This window comes from Gallus gallus, chromosome 2, assembly GCF_016699485.2.
Source record: "Gallus gallus isolate bGalGal1 chromosome 2, bGalGal1.mat.broiler.GRCg7b, whole genome shotgun sequence".
Taxonomy (NCBI): Eukaryota; Metazoa; Chordata; class Aves; order Galliformes; family Phasianidae; genus Gallus; species Gallus gallus.
In genome coordinates, this window is record NC_052533.1 from 21,932,650 (window position 1) to 21,949,365 (window position 16,716).

At 38.7% G+C, this 16,716-nt stretch overlaps 1 protein-coding gene across 5 annotated transcripts in view; it reads left to right on the top strand.

Moving 5' to 3' along the window:
- The window catches only part of CDK14 (cyclin dependent kinase 14), a 312,933-nt gene that overhangs the window by 241,129 nt on the left and 55,088 nt on the right, over nucleotides 1-16,716 (top strand). For all 5 annotated transcript variants that reach the window (XM_040693416.2, XM_015281963.4, XM_040693428.2 and 2 more), the window contains 2 exons: nucleotides 1,491-1,630; nucleotides 5,832-5,978. In XM_040693416.2, coding sequence (XP_040549350.1) covers nucleotides 1,491-1,630; nucleotides 5,832-5,947 — 256 coding nt within the window. In that variant the 3' untranslated portion in view covers nucleotides 5,948-5,978. The remainder of the gene's footprint in view (nucleotides 1-1,490; nucleotides 1,631-5,831; nucleotides 5,979-16,716) is intronic.

Consider the following 16,716-nt stretch of genomic DNA (forward strand, 5'->3'; position numbering starts at 1 on the left):
AACCTAATTTACAGGCAATGACTGTTTAATTTGAGGTGCCTGTATTTTGTCATGAATTCAAAAATGAACAAACAAACCAAAACCACAAAAATTATGCCAATCATGAACACTGGAGTTTTGCATCTGTTTAACCTAGAGTACTAATTCCAAATCCATATCCTGGGACTTTAGGTTTATGGCACATGTGAAGTAATGGCTTTAAAAGGTCAGTGTTTCCGAGGAGTTGGTCCCAGGTAATTTTTGGACAAATATTCTGTCTGTTCTTCAAGACCGGATATGGGTCTTGAAGAGGGATGGGGACAAAATCCTATGTTTTATCCATGTTCTCTGAATGGTATTCTTGAAAACCATCTTGAGCTGAGCAAGGAGAAGAATCTGTATGAAGCATGCTGTAGGTTTATTGATTTTAGAGCACACTGACCCAATCTTTTTCAATTACTGCAGTATTTTGGACTGCAGTTTGCTATTTCTGTATTAGTAAACTAATACCTATTCTTAGTAAATAGGTCTATACCTATATTAAGAATAAGTATAGACTTCCCAATAAATAGAAGGTCTGTGATATATCTTGACATTTTTACCTGATAAGAGATCTGTGATGAGCAATTCATAGTATTTATAGAGTTACCTACTAATAGCAGTAGTAAAACGATGTGTACATGATTCAGCACCTCTTTTGTGTACTGTAACTGTGTATTATAAAAAATTTGTTGGCTCTGGAAACGGAGGGTGGCTGTACCATCCTAGACCAAAGCTACATCCTGATGATCGCCATTTTACCCTCTCTTCTCAGAATCTATTATTTTTAGCTTATATTTTCATATTATACCACAAGCATATAACTCCTGGTAAAATAATGAGTTTTCTCTGAATTCCCTAGGTAGTTTACAGAAGATAATTCGCTTTCAATTTAATGTTTACCTTGCATTAACACCTAATGAAGTCAGCCTCCTGCCATGTGAATAGATGAAAAATAAGCCAATACTTCCCAAAATGCCTTTATGAAACATGTTGCATATGTTTGTGTTAATTATCATTGGATTTTAAAATCTGGTCCTTACAAAGTTTTATAAGTAATTGTTATTTTAAGCTTGGATTTCAGGTTTTTAGATAGAAATAACTGTTTGTCTCCAGTGCTGTAAACCCTCAGCCTGTCATTATGTTCAAATAAAATGTAAATGAAGAAATGAGAGCAGTTGCTTTCAAGATGCTTCTGCTCACGATCCTTCAGTGTCCTAGGTAGGGCATGTGTGATATGGCACATTTTATGCTCTCTGTATGAAAAATGTGTATAAATTTTCCACTATCCATCCAGAAATAATTCATTGACTCCCAGACCAAAGGAACGTGTTTCCCTGCAGTGTTTCCAAACAGACTTTGTTTTATACTGGCTAGCAAGACGCTTGTTTCAGCTGGGCCAACTGCAGATGGTTTTAGTAAACAGCATAATAAGATTGTTTTTCAGAAGAACCTTCTTGTTTGTGTTTCAGGCTGAGCTATGTGAATCATGCGGAAGATCTAGCCTCCAAACTACTCCAGTGTTTCCCAAAGAACAGATTGTCAGCACAGGCAGCCCTGAGCCACGAGTATTTCAGTGATCTGCCCCCTCGGCTATGGGAGCTAACCGATAGTGAGTATAACCTCCTCTGAATCGATTAAAAGCAAATACAGTAGCTCATACAGATGCATGTGTGTATACTTGTATGTATGCTAACACTCATGTGCAACACATTCACGAATGTGCACATCCACACACAAAATACATGAGTGCAATTGTGTATCTGTAATTACACAGTTAGCTTGTAGTTAGCTTGAGACAGGAAAAATGGATTCTTTTTTTTTTTTTTTTTTTTTTGCTATCTCTGCTCTGCAGTCTGCAGCTAGCTATCTTTGTATTTGATTATGTGTGTAGCCAAGAGAATTATCTGAATTGTCATAAAGCAAAAGGAAAAATACAATTTACATATTTAGTGCTTTTCATTTTCTGACATACAGTACTTCTTAACTAGCTGCAGCACGCAGGATAAAAATCCAGAATCTCTATCTGTTATAACAGTAACCTTCAAGAAGGGAATTGGCATAGAGAAGTCTGAAAAACACAAAGTAGACAATTGGTTAATTTGCTGAATTAAACAGCATAAGTAGAAGATGGGGGATGATATTTCCAATTGAGAATGCTGTCAGTGACTATGTGCATCTTTTTATGTCTTTTATAAAACAAAAATGCCTTCCAATTGACGTGGAAAAAATCAGCTGGCATTTATCTCTTTAATTCTTGTCCAGAGTGTTAAAAGTGCCCTACTATTTATTCTATGGGAAAATATCATCATGCACGATATTTTTTGAGAACATTCTAGAATTCTAGATAGGTTTCACAGGAGAATACAAATCATTATTTTAATTTAACTTAATATGAGGAAGAGGAGCATGCTCTCATTAGAATCATGGAATTATAGAATGGCCTGGGTAGAGAAGGACCACAGTGATCATTGAATTTCAATCCTCCTGCTATGTGCAGGGTCGCCAATCACTAGACCAGGCTGCCCAGAGCCACATCCAACCTGGCCTTGAATGCCTCCAGGGATGGGGCATCCACAACCTCCCTGAGAAAACTGTTCTCGTGTGTTGCTCTTTTCAAACATGCATCCAGTACCAAAAGATCTAAATCCAGTACTTCAAGGTAAAATCTTTGGATGTGTAACAGTGGTGCACGCGCTTAATTATAGCTAATGTGGAAGTTTGCTTGTAAAATTGAGTTTATTTTCTGAATATTAATCCTCAAGGGAATTTGTTTATTTCAGTCTCAATAAGAAAGCTCTTCCAAAAGTTTCATTTCTCTGCTCTCAGTATGCATAATATGTGTATATCTCAACATGTGTTGAGCTAGTTCTGTGACCGGCACTCTAAGTACCCCACTCCTGACTCTGCTCTGAAGAGCTCTCTCTCATTTGCAGAAGCAAAACACTAATACTGAAGTGACAACACTAATTTTTGTACAGTGTAGGCTATGTCACAAATCTTGCCTTTGCTCTGCAAAAATATAAAAAAAGCCCAGCTCCCTCCTCTGCCATGAAAACCCCCTGCCCACTCCGCTCAGTTTTCTGACTGTGGCCCTTCATAAGCTGAAAATTCAAGAGATGCAGTGTAAATTAAGGGTACCGTTGAAAGTCTGCCTTTGCTGAAATCGAGGCAAAGAGATTCATTTCTTCAGAACTAATGAAACATCAAGAATGCCAGTTCATTTATCCTTTTTCCTCTAAATGGAAAACAAAAATCACTCTTCACTGGTGACATCTCAATCCTTCTGACTGTGTGATTTAGTCTAGCCAGGATTTTGAATTCTGAATTCTGCAGTAGTACTTTTCTGTTAATATGGACTTATTACCCACTTGCCACTTAGTTTATCAGGCAGTGGTTAAATCCAGTTCTATCAGTGAAGTAAATGCCTACACATTATCACTCTGCAGAAGGCTGCCAACAGAGACAGTCTTGTCCTAGTCATTAACAAGCACAATGTATGCAGAACACCAGAGGGGAATTAAAACCACAAAAAATACCTCAGGGTGGTATTTTTAATATGAGAATTTAATTTGTAATTTCACAGATTAAGAATTTTGGCTGCATTAATCCTTTTATCAGCTCACAGCAGGTTATTTGCAGAAGCATAACCATAAGGCGATATTCATTGGCAGAAACACGTCTTTGCATAACGTTAAACATCAGGAGCAGTGAAACCTTTTGAAGGAGGGAGAATAAAGATGAAAAATCATTATATTTTAAAGTAAGGTTCTTCTAAATGCCTCCAGTAAAATTTTAAGTTACAGAAAGACTATTTCTGTGGCTAGTAGATAATCATTATGAAGCATAAATCCAGATGCAAGAAAGGACAATCCCAGTATCAAATACTACAATCATTTGTATTTAATATGACTTGGATATACTTGTAAACATATTTACAAAACAAAGAAGTCATATACTTTGGAGAGTTTGAAAAATGTTTGCTGTATAGAGAAATCACCGCTTTTTGTGATTCTGGTTCTCTGGGTTAATGTTTTACATTGAGAAAGACTTGCTATTCATAGCTAATTAAATGCAGGCATGAACGCCCTGAGAATCTGTGCACAGCAGAAGTGTGTGCATGATAGTATCCATCACAAAATGTTGTCCATTTCCAGTACTGAATTGCAAAGTTGGGGATTTAGGACCAAAACCAAAGAAAGACACATGGGTGAGGCAGAAGGAAGAGAGAGACAAAAAAAGTCAGTTGTATGATTTTCCATCTGAAAATATTGTTTCTTCAGACTCAGTATTTCACAAAAGTGCAGTGCCTTGGCCTAAACAAGTAATGTAAAAAAAAATGTTTCACTGTCTCTTTTTGAGGTTTAATACTAGGTATTTATCTTCTGGATAATATTTTACAGAATAAGATTTTTAATCTTGTGCTTTATTTTAAAAGTGCTTGCGAAATTTATTTGAAATTTCATTCCCAAAAGGGTTGATTTGGGTTTTGCTTTGGTTTCAAGTCGTGGCACAATTTCAGTTGGGAGTAAGGTTTCCAGACAGGAGCTGTCTGTCATCTAACCACGTTCAGTTTTTAAAAATGTTACATTAAAATGCAAGACTTTTGCAGTTCAGCTAAAACATTCTTGTCTGAGAATATAATACAGTTTATGAAGCAACACAGTTCTCATTCATCTCAGACATGAGCAGTAATCTATAGATTAACCCGTTACTGTATATGTTTACTTACTATTTGCTACTGAAAAAAGTAATTTCAGCCCTTCCCCTTTCCTGCTTTCATATCTGAAAGCTCATATTGATTTATTTGCATAGAATTTGTCATTTGTAATATATGCTACTGAGGAAAGCAGAATATCAAATAGAAGTTGAGATGTCAAAAGTATGGTGGGAAGATCTCCTGCATAAAAAAATATCCTCATCTTTTAAATGCATGAAATACAGCTGTGCTAATCTTTAGTGCAAACAAGCAAACAGAAAGGAAAGTGTTATGGTCCTGATTACTTCTTTTAACAAACACTCCATTAACATTTCCTCATGCAGTAATGCACTGGCAGCTATCCGAGGATATTTTTGTATGCACATTTGTTCTCAGAAGGTACCAAAAATTAGTCACTTTTCCCCAGCAGTTCGAGGTATCCTGAGTAAAAGTGAGTTTTCATATCATCGCTCTATGAGTCCTTAACCATTTGCAGTCTGACCCCTGTGATTAACGTGTCTGCTGCTAATTAGTTGTCTGGTGTTACATGGAAATCCTCAAGGTTTTTCTAACTCACGCAGAAAGGATTTGCCTTATGTGAAGGCTTTTTGAATTTCTGGAATATTTTTAACAAACCTAATTATCTTTAACAGTTAGTAAAACGAAGTCTAATGAAATAGCTCGCTTCTACAGGCTTGAAGAGATTTTGAAGGTGGTATATGTGATGTGAAATTACTGCAAAAATTTCCTGTTTTTTTTTCATCTTCATATTTAACCCTAAACATTGTCAGGAAAAATTTAAAGTGGAAAATATGAATTATAAGCATTACAAGGTGAAGTAAGCAAGAAAATACATGCCCTGGAAACTGTTGTATCCTTTTTATAAAGGCATATGCAACAGAAAATGTTGGCATCAGACAGCTTCCATCATAGCGCTTGCTATTCCTCTCCATTCACAGTTTTTACAGTGCTTACTTGCATACATGGGTGGTATACATAAAAGCTGTATGTATTTATTCAGTGTTGTGTTTGGCATAGATATTAATCAATTATTTTTATATTGCTACTCTTTGGGGAAAAATCAAAGTTTCTGAACTGACATTCTGTTTTGCAGTGTCTTCTATTTTTACTGTACCGAATGTAAGATTACAAGCAGAGACCGGAGAAAGCATGAGAGTCTTTGGGAAAAACAATAGTTATGGCAAAGGTGTATCAAACAGCAAACATTGAAGAATACCTGAGTTTGTGATAGATAATGCAGGTAAGAAATGGTTATTGGAAAGTACGTCTTTAAAAATATAATTTGTTTTAGATTTCGGTAGATCAATTATAAAACTGAACTGCACGTTTCTTAAATTGCACGTGTTCGAGCAGATAATCTGTTTCTGCAGTATATATCTGTCAATATGATGAGTGTAAATTCTTGGCCTTGTGGGCAGGATCAGTGTGACTGACAGGTTGAAAACATCGCAGAAGTCAGTGCCAGCAGATTAAACATTGAATTGCCTTTAATTTGGACTGAGCTTTTCCCCCTGGTAAGATAGGGAGAGATAAAATACCTTTTACCAATTCTCTTGTTAAAATCTGGGGCAAGGACAAAGGAATGGTTCCTCTAGTAGGTCTGGTAAACTTGATAGCAGGAGAGTGTTCTTGATGGAGACAGAAGTGTTGACATGTTAATAAATTTGATTGGTATCTCTGGATCTGCTAGAACTGTTTTTGTTCTTGGACAGCTTTGATACCCATTGGGGATTTGATACTCGATCTTTTTAATCACAGTTGTTCGGCGATGGAACAGTATGTAATTTGGCTCCAGATATTCCAATAATAGAACAGAACAGAGAAGGGCAAGTGTGTAGAGAGGCTGCTTACTGACTTGAAGTAAGGGAGCGGTTGCTGTGTAACTCTTCTGTTGCTCTTGTACCTATTCAAAGGTATAGACTGATATTTATGTGGCATATATTCATATGAAGTCTATCTTCTGCTATTTCTGCTTGTTGTGGTATCAGATGTTACTTCCCCTAATGAATTACCTTCATTGTTTTACTGTTGGTATTTACACACAATTTTTTTTTTTAACCTGTGATGTTATGAAGGCTGTTTGCCTGGCAGACAGCAATGGCTGAATACTGAAAAGAAGTGATTCCGGTCTTGACAGTCTGCCCCAATTTCACACGTGCTCTTTGCCAGCAAACCATCTAAGATTTTCTAATGTCAGAAAAGAGGCTGCCTCAGAGCAGTCTGTTTACATCTTTATTGACAAGCTAATCCCTACTTTTTCCTGGGGGTGTGTCCCTGCAGGCATCTCTTCAACCTTGTCTGCTCTAACGTGACATATCATCCATCTAAAGTGAACTTCAAATGTGCCCACATGTGCTAAAGACCTTTTGTGTGGGAGCTAATGCACAGAATCTTACTCCTAATGTACAGAATCTTCTGTCTGCTGCCTCCAAACAAATGAAAGTTTTCATTTATACAAAATGCATGGTAGAATTTATTTTTTTTTAAGCCAGCATGTAAGATAACAGAAAAGAGTTTGGTTGTTCTTACTGAATCTGTTTAAGCAGATACAGATGGCTGTTAAAAATTTTATCTGTAAGCAGAAAGAGAGGGCCATGTGTACCTTTGATGTACATTGCTGTACTGTTGTGGCTGTTTAACCACAGCTTTAATACAAAATAGCACCTTTCTCTGTATTAAAGCTGGGGGCACACAACAAATATTAAGTAGCGGTTTGTATATATTACTGATTACAGTTTTCCATCACTGCTTGGGACTGCATTGTGGTAGATGTGTACAGTGCAATAAAAAGTCAGTTCTTGCCTGTACTATTTGGCTTGAGCCATAAGGTGGAGAAAAGCAGATAATACTCAAAGAGTGTAAAGTACAACATAAAAGTTCTCTTACATGCGCTGTCTGGAAAACTCAAACTCATTCAGATGAAACTGGAATATCAGGGGAGGCAGAAGATATATGGGCATGGAACCTGGACCTTAGTGGGGAGCTGTTAGGATGGGAAAACCTCCAAAGTAGTGAGACTAGCAAGCAAGAGGAAAGATCAGTCAGTGTGGGGAGAGTAACAAGTTAGGATAAATCAGGCTGAAGTCTTGATCATGTGAAAGGGAGGCCTGGTGAAGGCTTAATCTGAATAGCAGATGGCTGTGACTTTAAGTAGAAGAGTAGTGACTGACAAGTAGAATGTTCAATCAGTAAAGTGAGCAGAAAAAATGGATGAGATAGGAGCTGAGTCAGTTATTCTAGCAGGGGAGCAGAGTTGTAGTAAACGTATAGTAACAGGTACTGTAGTGTGAGATATTCAGTTAAAGTCACCATTCATTAGGCTCAGTGAAACAGGAAGATGCATGAAAAGTGAGAAGATGACAGTAGCTTTCCAAGGCCATGAACATAGGTAAGGTGAGGACGGAGGCAAACAGAATGAGCTGTTTAAGTCTCAGCAAGAATGACTGGATAACTTAATACCCCATGGAGTTAAAGGAAAATTAAAAATTGCCAATGTTCCAAGGAAATAGATCAGATTATAAAAAAAAAAAACAGAGGAAACTAAATACTTGTAGCCCGTCTCCTGGATGAGTACATGCATGTTTTTATCCGTCTTCTTGAGTGGACTTTGCATATAGAGAGTTGGTAAGGAATTAATGGAAGAGGTGGAATTTATTTAATCACATGTTGGCATCTGAACTAATCACTAGAGTATCCTTTCAGATACAGAGAAAGAAGTACTTCCAGAGCTTGGATCTTCTTATGCCAAAGTTACCATTTAAACAGATCCAACTGATTGCACTCTTGAGTCAACTATTTCTTACCATGTGGTGTAAAAGGGAGCCTTTTTTCAGAAACATAACTGTGTGCCTCAGTATCCAGCTGTGAAACTGCTGGTGAGCATGGAAACACAGCAGAGTGTGTGCAGTGGCCTTGTCAGAGGGACAAGATCCCTGTTCCTGCCTGTTTGCAGAGATCCAAATTTTGGAGTATGAACAATCTGTTTCATTTTTTTAGTTCCCACCCAAAATAGCAGCTATGTATTTCCACTGAAAATGTGCTGAAGCATTCCAGTATTCATCAGGAAGCCGTAGAAAAGAAATATTTGTAGGCAGTTGATCTTTAAATCTTCTGAAGCGCAGGTGGGGGGAATGGTTCTGGATTTTGTGTATTTATTTATTGGAAGACGTGCAAAATTTATATGTATATATACAAAAGCAACAAACAACGAAGAAAAAAAACCAAGGGACCATTTTCAATCAATGCCAAAACCACAATGGTGCAGGAGGAAATTCTAGTTTTGTATCTGTTATGTCTCTTCTTTTCATCCTGGTGTTCCTCGTTTTCTTTGTCAGGGTAGAACAGGGGATAAAATAGAGAGCTCCAACAAACAAACAGTGCCAAATCTTGCTGTGATAATTTAAGAAGTTATCATCTCCTGCTGTGCTCTCCATATGCTTGCCAGAAGCTGCTGCCCTAACAGTACACCCACTGAATTAAATCCACCTTTCGTTAGGTTTTGGAGAGCAAAGAGAGTGGGCTTTGCCCAGGAGAGGCTGAGGCATGAGCAAACATCAGCATCTGCCAACTTTGGAAGCAGCAATTTCTGGCAGATCGGTGAGGGAGAGGAGCTAAAGGCAGCAACTTTGTAAATGGCTCTATAGAACTCATCTGCTGCACTCAGAAATGGCTTCAAAGAAGATGAAGAAGCTGGTGCATCCCAGACAATTTCTACTCTTTAAAATATTGCAGTGCTTCAATTGCCCGCCTGGACTAAAAAAATGGCCTAAAATAATGGTGACGTGGGACATGTTTCTGAAAAGTAATGCCTGTGTCAGACCTGTACAGGTAATTGGGTTTTTGTGGACAAAATGGTCATTGTCATGGACTTCAGGAGACAACACATTATTTCAGTGCCTGTGGGGAAAGAGCTGGCATTTGAAGTTACCAAGGTCAATTTTCAGACTGGTTGCTATTGGAGAAAATTAGTAAATATGTAGTAATGGGCTCTATTTTACACAGAAGAATCTGTCAGCAGTGAATTAGATGGGGCATTCCAGGGAGAGAGGGAAGAAACCTTTTCACCATATCCAAGTATCTTCAAAGCTTTGTGGTAACACCAAAGATTTTTATATTTTTATTTTGTGCCTGCAGGTTTTCTGACTTGCCTTTTGTTTTTTGGTCTTTGTTTTTTTCCTTTCCCAGTGGTCAGAAAGCATCTCTGTGGAAACATTCCCTATCTCTACATATACTGTTGAGATATACTGTATATAATAGTCATCTATCTGTACGTGTATTGTTTTATCAGTATGGGGGTAGACCCTAAGAACCTCTAGAGCTGCTTTTTCCTTTGGTTGGTGGAATACATGGCTAGAGTGTGTTCCCTTCTGGAGCAGGATTAGTCAAATTGTAATTGGAAAGACAAGGCATTACCTGGTACCAGATAGCAGGCGGTGTTTTCTCGTGGTGGTTTATAATCCCCGGTTCTCATTGGCTGACCAGAGACATGAGATGTGCTCCTGACCTATTGTGTGCCTCCCAGAGCCACAGGGACAGCTTCATTCAGGACGGTAACACCATATGCTTTTAAAGTATTTAACCTGTATTACCATAATGAAATCCCCTGGCTTTCAAAATCACTTTGACAATTCACTGGAGCAAAACAAAAAGTGGGCTTTATTTGTATTGCTTCACCACACGCACATGCATCCGAGCAATCCTGAATTTCAATTGCAGGATGCTGAATTCTTTCTTCCTTGCCCATTTAAGCTGGCAACTGACACAAGCCCAGCCAATGGAAGGGACGATGTTGTCATTCGGGTCAGCTCAGCTGTGTAAAACAAAATAAAGCTGAATAGGTGACAGTTACCAGTCTAATGGTAAAAAGGGCTGCTTACTGAAGAGCTTGTCTCATTTGCTTGCTTCTGACCAGCAGCGTTCCAAAGCCCAGAATTGTTACATAAAAATACCCTTTTGTACTTGCTAGCTGGGGAGGGGACTATTTCAGCCCTATCCACATAATTTCATTTTTGATTTTTGGCCCTTTTTAATCTTCAATGTTGCTTTTACAAATTGTGTATGAATGCTTCTTTAGCACTGCTGTGTGGAAACAGAGTTGTTGCCTGCTTTGCACTAGTCACGCTGCAGGGAAGCTATAGCCCAGCAGCGTATGTGTCAGCAGTCAGTACTGAAAAGTCATTCTAATTCACTGCTTCCCCATGTTTACTCTGTCCTGGGTATCCCAGCATTGCTGAATCACCATGGAACACGGTATGCTGTGCTTCTGAGTCTTCATCTGTCCGGCTTCAGGGGATAAAACCCTGTAATTACTGTGAAGGAAGGTCTGCATGAAAGAGAAATCCTGGGCAGTTACTGTGTGTCAGCCACGTTTTGTCATTGTAAAAAGCTGAAAGTAGCCAGTAATGTTTTGGAGGTGCTAGATTTACAAATTCAGTGTATGCCTGGCTTGGGAGAGAAAAGCTCAGCCCTGAAAGCACAGCGGTTAACAGTCTCATTTTTAAATGCACTTTTTTCTTAATAGATCCAGGTAGATGTATACAGTCATTGTGCTGCTGCAGCTGAAAAAGATGGAGTGCTAAGTACTGAAGATGGGAGGTTTAAATTTCAATTGCATCTTTTAGTACCAGACAGTGTCTATACATGAATGTTGAGGGTCAGTTTAATTATTTAACTAATACTGGATTTACATAAATTGGCTTTCATGAAAAGGCTAATAAGATGCAGTTGTGGTGGGCAGCTGAAAGTAATTTGGGTTTGAGTCCGGTAATGATAGTACTAAACAGAGCTGAAATTGTAGCATCAATTTTGTAAAATGTTAAATTAGTGTTAAGCTGTGAAAGATGACTGCAGGATCCAAGACATATTTTGGCTGTTTAATACTTTTGGTGCCATTATTTTCATATGTTAACAACATAATGGTTTTATGAGACTGTTCCAGCTGTGCTTTACTTAATATCAAAGAATAAGATCACCACACTGATAGAATATGCCCTAAATTTAACACACAAGGGAGAAACTCCAGGCATCGGGTTACGTTTTCCTCTTCATATCTAAGAATTTATTATCTCATTCCTATTAGTGTAAAATGAGAGTTATAGACTGAATTTTGCCCTTTATTCAGCCATAAAGAAAATCCCACTGTTGTCAGTAAAATCTGCTCAGATGGTGAAAAGAACTGAGGAAATTGCTGGCCCTTGCAAGGCCCCTGTCATACAAACCCCCCATCTCCCTTAAGCATATGTGAGGCTGGAAGGTGGAGCAGGTGCCCACGTAGAAGTCCTACGGTATCTGTGGTGTGCCACAGGGAAGGGTGACCCACTATCCCATCATGGAGCTGGTGGGAGCTGGAAATAGGTGTGATGGCAATCCTGTGTCAGTACTGTATCGGTACTGGGTCAGTACAGCTTCCATTGGCTATGGCAATATAAATACACTGCTACTTGACCACACTCAGAAGAAACAGGCCAAAATGTAGTCTCTTGACTTCCTGATAAAAAATCCTTTCTGAGCATGGATATTCTACTGCATAGCATTGGGGAAAGTGAATCAGTGAAGTCCTTCTGCAATCCCACTTGGCCATCCGAGCACTGGGGTCCAGAGCTTTCCTATACACAGGATATAACAGTATCTGCACCTGTGCCTGAAGTTCCTGAACCAGAAGCACCACTTCACAACATGAGTGCTGAACATGGGTTGTGGTGGTGGAATGGTCAGGGAGCTCTGGAAGTGTCTGGGGGAAACATTTGTCTGGGAGGATGTGGCCTCCATCTGGCATCACCTAATGAGCAAAAGAGCTTTGTTCATGAGTGTCCTGCGCCATGTGGAAAGAGAGTAAAAGGGATTTGAGGAGAGGGAAGGCTAATGCATGGAAATAAGTGAGCATGAACAGGATTTCCAGAAACATAGATAGTATTCTGGATGGGGAGTTAGCCTGGGAGTTTCTGTGGGGCTGAAGGAAGGTGAAGAAGAGAAAGGAAGCAGAACAAAGAAGCAACTTCTTGTTATTACCAACTGCACTTGGTAGAACAAGAATTTCCAACCTCCATAGCCAGGAGAGGTTGATCCTGTGCTATTCTGCATGAAATTATTGGCTACTTACTGGTATGATCTATTTAAGTCACAGAGTTTCATAACCATATCAACTACAGAGCTGGCAGAAGAAAAAGGTACACTGCTGCTATTACAGATGTACTTTTGTTGAGGGAGAACACCGTATTTTCTTGTTCCATTGCATAGTCTGGAGCCTATTTTTAGTTCATTTCTAATGCACAATGACTTGCCTGCAGCACTGTGGAGATTCACTTTTGAAATGATTTTTAGTGTAGAGGTTTTAATTTAACTGTTGCTAAAGCTGTAGGAAAGATATTAGTGATATTTGCATGAATGCTTGTGCTCAGTTGCAGTGCTGTTCATCTGTCTTCTGGTTTGTTTAGGACACAGAAAGTAGAACCTCTATGCCAGAAGAGCACTGTATTGTATTATTAATATAAGGATAGCAAACGATTCCTACTAGACAGGCTTTGTGGTCCGCTGATGCTTTAAGAAGTATCTAGGCATGAAAGGCGGTTTGAGTTGGAGTGGGCTGATAGCCTGGGATGACGTTTGAATACAGAGAGGACAATGTATAAATGACAATGACTGGGAGGGAGGCAAAAGCCGTTCTGAGCTATCCCTATTCTCCCATGGACAGTCACCTCTCCTCTGGGATTATTTCATCACGTGACTCCTCAGTTAGGCTTTGTCTAAGGGGAAAAGTGGAACCACTGAAGGGGAGAAACTGAGGTTTCCAGACAAAGCAGAGGCTTCCAGTGCTGACACACGGTCTGTAACCCAGAGAGACAGCACAGCTAATGAGAGGCATTGCCTCTGAGGCACAATTTGCAGCATTCAAAAGTACCAAAACATAATACTTTCAGCAGTCCAAAAAAAAAAACAAACACAACAAAAAAACACCCTAATTTTTATATGAAGCTTTATGTTTGTGTATTGAGTGCGTAGTTTATGTTGCCTGATTCTCTATGAAACATAGAAATCAACCCAACCAGTGCAAAATATGTGCACTGAATGCTCTTGGGTGTGGGGAGAACCTTACTTAAAAATGCAGCAGTAGTTTAAAACTCAACTAATAAAAATAGATGAATCTATTCTGCCTCATCATTGAGGATGAGGGAGGTGTTCCTCATGCTTCTGTTATTAAATCAATATAAAAAACCCTTGTGAAAAAATATTCTAAGATCTCCAATAGAAATATAATACGGAAGAATATGTCTGAAACTGTATCTTCCAGTATTTTAAGAAGCAGAGACAAAACTGGCTATTTTTGTTACTTTGTGACCCTATTATAAATTAATAACGTTGTTTTGGAACATATGTGGAATTATGAGTGACCATTTTCTGCCATTAATACCTTGCCATTAGTTCTGTACAGACATTTCTATAACTCTCTTGAAGTGAATGTAAGGACTAACTGTGCATTGTACATTCCTACATGGACACCGTAACAATACTACAGCAGCACGTGATGTCACGGTATTCACCTTTTTGTTCACATTTTCTCCTTGAAATTTATATTATACAATTGCTTTTAGTATCTGTCATCTTCACTTTATGTATTGCTCATCTACTGAAATCTGGGTATTTTACGGTCTACCTGTTAAGTTTGATTAAGAATAAAACTAGCTATATGTGGGCAAAGAAAGTCTACACAATTAAATCTGTCCTTGTGTGCTTGAAAGCTTCAACAGTGAGTAATCTGCCACATCATAAAAAGAACAAAATCAAAACGAGTTAGTCATTATCGTGACACTGCTTGGTTTCAGCCCAGAAAGTCTCATCTAGACTATGTAGATATTGTATTTGTTGTTTTATGTGTCTGTGTGCAGACACTTGTAAACACAGAGGTGTAAATGTTGTCAGCATTTAAATTAGGTTAGAAATGCTATTTATGGCTTACATCTACAACAAAAAATATTCATAATCATCCCTAGGTGAAGACACTCATTTAACAAGCTTACAGCTCCTAATTAATTCTGTAAGGAACGCCATTTGGCAGAGCAGAATTATGAGGTTTGCATATTGATGGTGGCAGGGAAAAATATATCTGTTTTCTATTGATATGGAAAATTAACTTGTGTTCTTCAGAAAATGGCATATCTCGGAGGTATTGCTCTCAAAATGATCTCAGGCTGGAAAGAAATCAGTAATTACAGCACCAGGCATTCAGTTCTGCCCTAATTTCCCCCCCCAGTTTTTCAATGTTTCAGCTGCCTCAGAGACTTAAAGCACTCTCATTAGGTAGCTGCAGAGCTGCCTGCCTGCCTGCCTGCTGCATCGTGCTCGTGCTAGCTTTCTCCCTCTCTATCCATCTCCTTCTCTCTCTTTCTCTCTCTTCCCCCCGCTCCTGCCTTGGGAGTGACTGTGAAGATCATTTGCTGGAATGATTGGCAGGTTAGAGGATTCGATCAGATGAGTTCCTCTTAGTGCAGGTCAAAAAGGCTAGTTAGCAGGAGCTGTCGAAAAATGCCAGCAGCATTCGAAATGGGAAATGTCATGACTTCGAGGCAGGGGGTGCCACCTGGAACAGAAAGCCCCCAGCTCATTAGCAAGTTACAGGACGCAAGCTTAACTGGAGGGAGCAGAGGAGGAAAGATAATACCCAATAGGGAAAATTATTGTGAAGTGGAATTGATTTCATGTATAATTTGTTTATCACTAGAGGGGACAAATGCTGTCCTCCTGACATGTGTGAAGGAGTGTGGACTATGAATGAAGCATCTTAGCATAATCTCCAGGTTGAGTTCCAGATTTAAAGAATGCGAACTTCTTTCTTCCTAAGTGTGGAAATGATCAGGTCATGTTGTATTAATTAAACTTGACATACTCTCCGATGGTTTATCTGGGTAATTTTAGCAATTTAACAGAACGTGGTAGATATGAGCCGCATTCATTATTAGCATGGGGCAGTGTTTTGTTTTCTGGGTGCGTTGGTGGCTTTTTTAGCAAGCTGTTATTGTTTCTCTTGTAAGTTGATTTATAACGTAGCTCCTTCTTAACCCTTATCAGACTGCATAAAATCAGGAGCCAATTCCAGCTGCATGATACGAATTCATTTCCAGGAAGGAGTGCATACTTCTAGAAAGTATGGATTTAAAAATAAATAAAGCATTTAGGTTTGGTGTTTGAAATTTAATCTGAAATGAAGACAGCAAGCTTTGCTGGCTGTTAGGGACTAAAAGAATGCTTGTATAAACACCAGTGTTACAAAATACTTTATCTGAGGCATTCTGTAATGATAAAATTGCAGGGAAACTCTCCATTCCAGGCGCTTTAACTAGTTCATGGTCATTAATGTCGCTAAAGAGTTATTTGTTTCACTGGTCTATATTGTTGTATAAAAGGCATAATTCATATCAATGGAAATGAAATACATATATATTTTTTCCCCCATAGTTTTTTTCAGAAACGTGAAGAGCAGTACAGGACCATGGCACCTTCCAGAGTTTTTTTTTTATCACAGCATCTTTTAGAGGCTTTGATTCTAGCTCTGCTCCTCCTAAAGGCAATGGGAGGATGCCATGTTCTTCAGTGGGAGCAGAGCTGGCTTCCTTATCAAAACTAACTTAGAGACAACAATACCATCACGGGTTGAGGAAATTAGATTTAAAGGCTGCAAGCTTTCCTTGACAGTCTTTTTTTTTTCGAACTATATATCCTATTGTTGAGGAATGTGGTCTTTTATATATTAAACGTGAACTTCTTTCAGAAGTTTGCAGCTTGTGCTTATGCAGTCCCTTGGCTGAATACTGAGGAGTGTTTGCTTAGTGTTCTGATCCTTGATGATTTTTTTCAGCTTTCATTTTCTTTCATCCATCAAAGATTTACAGTTAGTAATGGAGTAGCCAGGGTTTGTTTTATTGAGTAACCACAGGCTGTTGAATTTCCCTTTCTCTACCTAATGTGAATCAGAATCAGATTTTTTG